General features: G+C 37.4%; 1 protein-coding gene and 1 long non-coding RNA gene across 2 annotated transcripts; both read left to right on the top strand.

The window, feature by feature from the left end:
- Positions 1–4,439: 4,439 nt before the first annotated feature.
- Positions 4,440–5,593, top strand: LOC107044382. Its single transcript, XR_001461334.2, has 2 exons — positions 4,440–4,547; positions 5,253–5,593. It is a non-coding gene; the product is annotated as an uncharacterized LOC107044382 (long non-coding RNA).
- A 981-nt stretch (positions 5,594–6,574) lies between these two features.
- Positions 6,575–9,737, top strand: LOC107044192 (rRNA methyltransferase 3, mitochondrial). Its single transcript, XM_015265992.2, has 4 exons — positions 6,575–7,224; positions 7,355–7,596; positions 7,884–8,039; positions 8,117–9,737. Exons 1-4 carry the CDS (start codon positions 6,887–6,889, stop codon positions 8,776–8,778), a joined length of 1,398 nt encoding a protein of 465 aa, XP_015121478.1. The 5' UTR covers positions 6,575–6,886; the 3' UTR covers positions 8,779–9,737.
- Positions 9,738–10,188: the final 451 nt, after the last annotated feature.

Here is a 10,188-nt window from a genome sequence, read left to right as displayed (position 1 = left end):
AAAAATTACGTATCTTTTCCGGAATCCCAGAGCGAAATGTGGTTGTAGGTAATTTTACGGAACTGTCACGCAATTTTTCCACAACGTTCCGTAATTTTTATCTGAATCTCTGGTGAAAAATTACGATACCGTTACTTAAATTTTCTGAGTCCATTCCGTAATCGGTGAGTGAATTGAAGTTCCGTAATTTTTACTGAATATTTCTCTCCGTGCAATTATTCCACGAATTCCAATAATTGAATGAAATTGGAAAATGGACTGAAAAACACAACCGGAAATATTTTTATTCCAAAAATTATCGTAATTTCATCATATACGAATGATGAATTATTTGGAAAACGTCAGGAAATGCGTGTGCAATTGGCAACTCCCAGACATGGAGGGGATTGACCCAGACACCCCCTCCAACGAGACAACTCCAGGCTCCCTTCTATCGGTTGGCTCTCAGTGCTTCAAGACCACCCTACTACATGGGAGCTATGTATAAATGGGTATATGGGGTTGATAAAAAAAATCCTGACGGGGTAGAAAAAGTACCATTCCGCCCACCTACACGATTTTCTGGATGCATTTGAGTGCCATAGCTGTACGGAGCCTGAAATATCATTTTTTTCTTAGGATGAGATGACTGGTCTCTGTCAGAACGATGGCTGTACTCCTCCCTCTAATTCTTTTTTACTCTCCTGACATTTCCTCGGGTTTTTTCGTGGTCACTTATATTGCTCCAGCAAATAATCCTCCTCAAGACATTTTATATCTTTGTATTAAAAAATTTTCATTTGAAGTTTTTCCACTTCCAATGGGAAGGTATGGTAATCAATGAATTTTATAATTAATGTGTTAAAAGGAACTATTTGAGTTGTTAGTTAAAATTTCAAAGTTTAAAACATCTATATAGGCATGTAATAAATAATATAAGGAGAGGTGGAGAAAGAAGGGCTGGTGGAGATGTAAAACAAGGAAAGAACTCTTGTAAGATCAAGGAAAATAAATTGAATTGAATTAATTTTATAATTCTTAAAACTTCTTGGACAAACAATCCTCTCTAGTTCATCCCAGAAATTCTACATCGCCAAGAGCACGAGAAACAATGGAATGAGCAGAAAATCGACTAAACAATATAAAGGGCAGATAGTGTCCACGGTGGATACAATTTCTGCCTCAGAATATTATACAAGTGTTGATAGAGTGAGAAGAGTCTGGAAGGACTGCGAAGGAAGAAGAAAATGGAATAAAAGGGAGATGGAAATGGAGGGGTGGCTGTACAGCGCATGAGATGAGATGGAGTAGAAACGAAGGGTGAAGAGTGAGAGAGAGAGAGGGCAATGTATGGAGGGAAGGGCGGCCGTGGTGTTGCTGACCCCACGACCGCTGTAACCTTGTGTTCCGTACAAACCCAACGGTGCGCATCTAGATTCAAACATCTAGAGGATTATCTCGCACTTCGCATCCCCTCCAGATGCTTCTCAATAATTCCATCAGCTATTTCCATTTCAAATGCTCAAGTTCTCTTTTTTTGTAATTATTCTTAATTTCCGAAGACTTTTCTTCTGATGTAAACATTTGTGGAAATGCCAAAGATGGAGAAATGCCTCGATTCATCTATTTCTCATTGTAAAAATGGAATCATTAATGGGGAGAAATTCATGTCTCGATAATTTCTTGAGAAGTGAATGATTGAAGGCATTAATGCCCAAGAGAGGAAAATGTTAAATTATATTATTGAGTTTGATTATCGACAATGAATCGCAATGCATCGCTCCATCAATTGTCATCTCATTGTGCGTAATATGTGAGTGATTTCCATGTTGATCATTCTGCCAGGTTTGAATTGTTTGAACATTTTGATAGTGAAAGTAGAGAATGAGTGCCATCTCTCGGGATTTCTTGGAAGTTCCCAAAGGAATTTGATATTTCAGACCTAATGAGAATCAAACAGGGGTCTACAATGGCTCAGTCGGCAGCGCAATGTATCATTTGTGGGTTCATGATTCAAATATTAGGCTCTGCCGATTGATGCAATAAAAATTTAAGAGTGTTTTGTTGACCTACTGATCGTCAAACTGTCTCGTTTATGAACGTACCGAACGATTCATGTGAACAATGTGATGATTTATTTCATTATGAACTGAACTCGCTGATCTATTATGTGTTGTTTTTTAAGAAGATGGAAAAATGAAAATCTACTCATTTTTTCGGTAAAATAGTTTCAATTGAATATTTTTTATTTAAAAAACGCGAGTAACACTAGGCTTTTCTACACGGAGAGAAATATTCAATAAAAATTACGTATCTTTTCCGTAATTCCGGAGCGAAATGTGGTTGTAGGAAATTTTACGGAACTATCACGGAATTTTTACGGAGCGTTCCGTAATTTTTATCTTTTTTTTTTTTATGCTTATTTTTTATATCGCTTCGAGTCTGATGAGACTATATGGCGATTGATCAAGACTTTAAAAATGGTTAGATCTCACCATTCTCCCCGGCCAGGAATCGAACCTGGAACCTATCCGTTGTGAGGCAACGGCCTTAACCACTACGCCAGGCCACCGGGCATATAATTTTTATTTCAATCTCTTGTGAAAAATTACGATACCGTCACTTAAATTTTCTGAGTCGATTCCGTAATCGGTGAGTGAAGTGAGAGTTCCGTAATTTTTACTGAACATTTCTCTCCGTGTATGAAATTTTATCGTGCGGGATATATCTCTAAAACTAAAGTTTTTTTATATGACACCAATGGGCCAATCCCGAAATTCGGAATTTTCCAAAAGTTTTTTTGGTCCATCACATCGAAGTCGAGAATAATAGCATATCATTAATCAAATAAATCAAAATGGCGAAAGACTCCACATCTTTCTATACCTCATAATCCCTTCGCTAGTTACCTAAATCACAATTTGCATTCTCATTAGCAGTTTGAATGAAATCATATAGTAAATAAAATTTTCCTCAAAAATATCGCTATCAAATCTCGAGTTGTTCCACTTTCTAGAATCGCAATTAGATATCTCCACATGGTGTATTAATAATAATGACATTTTTTCCTCATACCCATTGAGATTAAATTTTTCCTCAAAGGCGCTATTGATCGGCACGCCCACTTGAAAGATTTTGGAGTCGATGGAGTATAAAAGACGACAAGAATCGTGGATTGTTAAACAGCTATCTGGTCATCCTTACGACGTATTATTTACCAAAATTCAAACACCAAGGTAAGAGTTCCGCTATTTAATAAACCCATCGCATTAAGGTATTTCTTCCAATTGAAGTGAATTATGCCATCAATCTCGAATTTATATAGGACATTCATAATTTCAGTTGAATTATGTGTAAATTTTTATACAAAATAATTGGAAATAAATAGAAATTTTCTGAAATTCATTATCAAGAAATAAAAAGGTGGAAACGAAATATATATTTTTTTGAAATTATGCAGAATCTAAAAATCAAGATGAATGTTCTATAAAATTTTTTAGTGTGTGTCACCATTTTTCAAACAAAATTAATTAATAAATCCAGGCAGTGGATATCTCTATCAGTGAGCTTGTTCTTTATTCAGATGAAATTCTTGTATCTTCTCTTCGCTGTTATGATGATCGTGGCCCTGGGTGCCAATACAGCGAATGCTGATTGTAAATCTGGCAGATATAAAGGTCCCTGCGCTGTTTGGGACAATGAGACATGTCGTCGTGTCTGCAAAGAGGAGGGCCGAATCTCTGGCCACTGTAGCCCGAGCTTGAAGTGTTGGTGCGAGGGCTGCTAATAATTACTTGAAATTACCACTTTATGTAATAATAATCAATCGTACTGTCTGGTAGAAAAATAAAAATTATCCCTTAATTTCCATCAAAGGCAATAGTTTTTTGTTTTTACGTGTGAACATGAGGAAAAAGGTAATAAAAATCTCGAATCGTGTTGATAATTCCATTAAAATCGTTCATTCATCTTAATATTGTCTCTACTCTATAATTCAATTCGGTTCACCTTGTTTTGAGTAAATTCTACGGCCTCTCAAGTGGTAGATAAGAAATTATAAAACTGTAGCGACGGTGTCTTCATCACAAAAGACTAAAAATATTCGTTTGAGTAATGATTTAAATATAATCTTCGACTAATTAATTAGAAATTCAAGGAACTGTATCTATTAAACCGCCATAACAGTAGAATACCAATCGCCGATACCGAATGGCTTTGAAGTCTTTGATTATTGATTAGAATTACAATAAAAAATTGCGCTCCAATCACGGGACGAAGTTGTGACGGGAGGAATCTTGCAGCTAATTATTACTGATAAAATCAAATATTTCAGAAGCATAAAATGATGAAGGCAATTTATTTAAATAGAATGATTTCGCTATCCGAATGACACGTTTCGGAATAATTTATTCTTATCAAGGAGTAAAAGAAATTACGTCAAGCTATTAAAATCGGTGCGTAGATTATTCCATAGTCCAAGTAGTATGAAACGGGTGAACGCTGGAGTATGTCAGACATTAACCGACTGTATTCCTCAAGCTACGTTTATTCAATATCCAGGCATCAAGGTATGTATCCGAATGACTTTACTTCCAATGCATCCTTTCAATTTTTCCATCATCTCTATATTCATTTACGTAAACGCCTTTTTCACTGAGAGAAAAATCTGAAGTTCGATTTACAATAAGAAAATAGTTGAGGCATTTTGGTGAACGATACGATTTTTTTTGTATGCGGCACATAACATTATATTAACTTCACAAGCGTAATTTTTGCAAATCAAAATACAGTTAAACTAACCAAAGTTCAAAAGTAACCACGACAAATCTATCGCGAGGAGAACTATAAAATAGTTGCAATGACTACATTCCATTGTAGTAATTACTTCTCCAGCCATAGTTACCCTAATCCATGAAAAATTGTTGAGGACTTTTTGACTATAATTCGATGGTGATGGAATATAGTCAGAAGAATTATATTTTTCTCTCATTGTGCATTTCAATTGAATCAATTTTTCATTTCATTCTAATAGAGGATTCATTCGGAAGTACTGATTTATTCATTCCATGGAATGAAAACATTATTGAAATGAATGTTTTATTTCTCTGGATGAATAATCATTACGATTTCATGAAAACATTGGAATTTCATCCATCGAATGGGTTTATTTCCCAGGAGTAAAACATAATTATTGAGTGAATGTTCTTGAGAAGTCAGCGGTGGCCTAAATACTCGTGGGTGTCTCAGCATCAACCACATTTTTCTCTGTTTAGATGAAATTATTCTCCCGCCTTTTCACTATCACGATATTGGTGACACTGGTCACACTGGGTATCGATGCGAACGATTGTCCATCCACAAACAACCCCAGTTGTAGACCTTCGTATAATGGCCTTTGCTTCCTCCTCTGCATAAAGGACGGGCTCTCAGGGGGATTCTGCAATCCTCTCACATCACGCTGTCAGTGTACTGGCTGCACACCTGACTCATCGTCCAAATCAAATTGAATCATCAATATGCAACTCGTTAGGACTTTGATTCGATGTGAATTGTTCATTCCATAATGGAAAAATAAAAATCATTTCGATGTAGAGAAGAAGAAAACTCTCATTGATATTCTGTTATTATTACTATTATCGGTAAGAAGAAAATTTATTAAACGAGGGATGAAAGTTCGTTTTATTGTTTAATACTCAATTTTACTAAATTTTGGATTTGAAGTGAGTGATGCTACTTTTATATAACGAGAACGATCGCGCGCTTGAGCGCGCGTGTTAAAGACAAATCGTGACACGAAAACCAAACGCCGACCGAAGTCGAACACGTGCGGACGGATCCGAATGTTCGACCAATGAAATTCGAGGAATAAGCGTTACGCTACAGCTTACGGCGTATGTTCTTTTTAGAACGAGACCGAACGCGCGCTACAGCGCGCTGTAATTGTAACAATCATAATTGAAAATTTCAAAATTAAATTAATCATGAATTAAATATGCCGCCTCAGACGACTGGAACCAATGAGGAATACGCGTGACAGACTTGCGAGATATCGATAATTATCGACTTTAAGTGTAGGGGAAGTTGGGGTGAAACGGACACTTGTCACTTTTTTTTAAATGTTAATGAGGGATTGAAATGTTGATAAAATCTAATAATTTTTTTTTAATACAAAGAACAATTATTTCCCTTTGTGACGAGCCTAAACTGAGTTCAATTGATAAATTTTTTTCTGAGTTATGAATAATTTTTAAAAAGTCCAAAGTGTCCATTTTTTACCCCATCCTCCCCTACGTTCTTTTTAGATAGAACTGTAGAATAATGTTAATGAAATATTTCTCTTCGCACAATATTGGTGAGTATTAATTTCGTTTCCGGCTAATGAAGTCTCTATTTGAATCAAGAAAACATTTGTTTATATTTAAAAAAAACAATTTATTAACGTCATTTGAATTTGAATAAAGGGAATAGACGAAATCTCTCCGGCTTGCAGAGGGTAATGAGCCAAATTGGCTCATTAGCCTTACCGACGCTGTTTGACCGATCGCAAGTCTCCTTGTCTACTGTGAAACTGTTCTTCTGAGCAGTTGTTCCATCCCATTCTCACTAGATAGCGTGCTACTGTGGAAAAAGAAATTAATGAAACCTCTCCCATGGTAGCATTCTAACCTACATATCCTAAATCGAAAACGTGTTGTTGCTCCGAAATTCAATCGATAATAACGCTAAAAAATTCAACAGTTCGATAATTTCCCGGTCTCGCAGACTTCCCATGACATTCAAGGGTCGGGTTCTCAAGTCGTCACAAGCTGACATTCGACCGTTCGTAAATGAAACAGAAATGAGTGCTTACACAAGTCCCAGTGCATAAATTGTTTATTCCATTGTTGTATTCCTTAAAAAGAACAAAATGCTGTTCAACACTTTAAGATTAACAGTAAAATGTTTGCAATGTTCGAATTCTTTACGAAGTCTTAATTTACGAACGATAAGCCAAGTGCAAAGATACTCAGATGTTGCGTATCGTCGGCCAGTGCGTGTTGTCAACGAGGAAGAGATACTGGAGAAAATCGAGGAGGCAAATGGGCCGAATGAATTCCTCGAGGTCGAGAAGAGGAAGCCCTTGAAGGTCAGATCGAAGAAGGGAAAACTCAAGAAGAAGATTGTTGTTACGAAAGCTGACACACCTCTCAAGGAGGACGGTCGTCTCAATTATTCTGAACTCAAAGAGAACGATCCCCTATTGATGTAAGACATTTCTAATATTTTTTTACAACGTTTTCAAAGATTATAATTCATTAAAAATACATAAATTTCTAACGATAATTTATCAAAAAATTGACGAATGGGAGTTTGAAATCGGAGTACTTGTTCCCAGGAACTTGATGATGTCAGTTAGATCCAGAAAAACCAGGGATAAAAATAGTCGAGTAATTCTAGAAGGTCACAGATTAATAACAGATGCTCTCGACGCTGGTAGTGTCCCTGAGATAATAATTTTCAGCAGAATTGCGGATGCTTTGAAGCTCCCACTACCCGATGTGGGCGTTAAATTATACAAAACACCTTACAGAGCTATTCAGACGTGGTCAACGTTGACCACTTCTCCAGGAGTAATGGGTGAGATATATTCTCAATGCGACAAATTTAAAATTCTTAGTTTTGTATCTTTAAAAGTCACCAGGGGATTTTTAAATGCCTCCAAATCACACTGAAAAAGTGAAAAAAATACAGAAGAAAATGGGGTGAAATGAATTTTATAGTGTCAGCATTTTTTATCAAAAAATACTGAAAACCCATAAAATCTTCTTTCGAATGTTATGTCGATTGTTTTCCATCTTCATAACGTAAAATATATCAGCCAGGAGTTGCTAAAAATTATGATTATTCCCTCCCCTCCCCACCAGGATTTTTCAAAACACCAGACGTAGAGAGCATTCAAGCATCCCCGGAAGCCCTTCCCCTCACAGTAATTTGTGACAACGTCAGAGAGCCCGGAAATCTGGGTTCAATCCTCCGAGCCTGTGCTGCAGTAGGTTGTAAGCAATTAATTCTCGTCAAAGGTAGGAAAAACTCCAAAATCCCTCCTCCAAAGCTCTGAAAAACCAATCAACCACTCTCAACAATAAATCAATTACAGGCTGTGTTGATCTTTGGGATGCGAAAGTGCTCCGTAGTGCCTCAGGTGCTCACTTCCGCATGCCCATATTCGCAACAAGAACGTGGAGGGAAGTTCGAACGATGATCGATCCATCGGCACAAGTCTGGGTGGCCGACAACGACGCACTAGTATTAGAGAAGGAAACTGGGGCAGAAGTCCTTGAAGAGGATGAGGGTGAAGTGCTCGATGACACTGAGGACTCCCAGATACTCGTGGAAAAGTCTGACAATTCCCAGGAGGACGCACCTTCTCCGGACGAGTATGAGTCCTTCGAGGCTCAAGACGAGCTCTTCAAATCTGTCGAACAACTTGCGGAATTCAAGAATTATCGAGAACGCGAGAGGGACGCTAAACTGGCGAAGAAATTGATCTCGACAATTCCCATAATTCCGTACTACTCCACAAATTATCAGAATAATGAGAACATCATCATTGTGGGGGGCGAGACTGAGGGAGTGAGTCTGGAAGCCCTTGCTCTCGTTCACGAGAGGAATGGTTTACGGCTCAACATCCCGATGACTAATGGCGTTGAGAGTCTCAATACAGGCATGGCACTTGGGATCATTGCCTTTGAAATGAAACGACAATTTTCAGTGAGAAAACAACCAGAACGTAATGATGAAAGCCACTTAACTGAATAAACATACCATTTGAAAAATTCTTTTCATTTTTTTACTTGAATAATTGAAAAATAATGGAAAACTCCGGCTGTTGCTTGACATCTCTTTATTATCCCATGATTTTGTCACTGAAGAAAAATGATGCAATGCGTTTTCCATTATTTATCACAATTGAAAAATTTTTTTGTCATATTTCTCTTTGAACAAATAAAGCAATTAAAGTTTCCTTTCTTATTTTTGCCGAAATGTGACATCAATCAATTTGAGATAGGATTTGATCTCACGACCCTTAGGTTTCCAGTCTGAGTCTTTACACACATGGATATCCACTCGGTATTAATTTATACGATAATTTCGTTTAGTGGAAAAAATGATGAAATATGAAGAATTAGAGGAAAATTTGCCGATAACTACTTCACACCCAACAATTGAAAAACCATCACGCACCGTTAATTGCCTTTTTAATGAAGCAAAAGCTTGTGTAAATATCCCCATTGTCAATTCAAATCGTATTTACTCCCGAAGAAGATTAATTCCGGTTTAATACAGTAGAGTCACGTGTGCATGAAATTCATTTCGAGTGGACTTCGATGGAGTTTCACTTGTCACAAGGGTAGTTTCTCACCCAACGGAATGACGAGAACTAGAGGTGAAAAGAGGGGAGAGTGATGGGACAACGACCCCCTCTGACCCTATTGTTCAAAAACGAATGTAAGCCAGGTTCGAGCTGCCATAGGAACAACAACTGGGCTCCACTTTGAAACTGGCTAATAAACGATATTAAACAATGGGGCGCAGGGCGTTGAGGGATTTCAAGCTCTAATTGATGTGAAGAGCCACTCATGCGTAGTGTCCCATTATTCTCCGGTTTATCCTTTTTTCCCTATTGAAGAATGTATCGAGGATTATTTCACTGAACCGATGTAACGCTTTTCAATTAAAATGAAACATGAATTTAATTCATCACAAATCCAATCCAATTATATCTTAATCCAATCGATGATTCTATTTTCTTTATGATTTCAAAATGAATTTCCAATTTTTGCAATTCCTCTGTAATTTTTCTTCCCGCAATTTTTTTTTCCACCCAAATCCATGAAATTGAAGTTTTCATATCGTCACGTCCTGGGGATTAGTATCCATCGAGAATCCATATCATTTTTCACACATTGAAACATGAACTCCGAAGGAATCAAACATATTGCCTCAAGTCTGCGTCAATCATGTCCTATTCCTCCGTCGCATGACGTTGAGTACAATTTTGGCAGACAGAAGTCGATATGCAAACTACGAGTGAAGGGAAACGATTTACAAAGGGATATGCCCCTCCCCCACCCCCCTTTGTGCGAAGATCAATTCTGTGGCCCCGGGGAGTAACAAATCTAGAAGGGATGCGACGGAACGAAAGGAACGAAAGGAAGAAGGACTGCC

Source organism: Diachasma alloeum, unplaced genomic scaffold (assembly GCF_001412515.2).
Source record: "Diachasma alloeum isolate Michigan unplaced genomic scaffold, Dall2.0 Dall_scaffold_00180, whole genome shotgun sequence".
In the NCBI taxonomy this organism is placed as follows: Eukaryota; Metazoa; Arthropoda; class Insecta; order Hymenoptera; family Braconidae; genus Diachasma; species Diachasma alloeum.
Note: the sequence above shows the minus strand (reverse complement) of the source record. Positions and strands in the feature narration are given on the sequence as shown.

Excerpts from the sequence above, each read along its gene's own strand:
- LOC107044192 (XM_015265992.2), top strand. The coding sequence starts at position 6,887 with ATGCTGTTCAACACTTTAAGATTAACAGTAAAATGTTTGCAATGTTCG. Across the intron at positions 7,597-7,883 it reads CACTTCTCCAGGAGTAATGG|GATTTTTCAAAACACCAGAC; the intron begins GTGAGATATATT and ends CCTCCCCACCAG. Across the intron at positions 8,040-8,116 it reads GCAATTAATTCTCGTCAAAG|GCTGTGTTGATCTTTGGGAT; the intron begins GTAGGAAAAACT and ends AATCAATTACAG.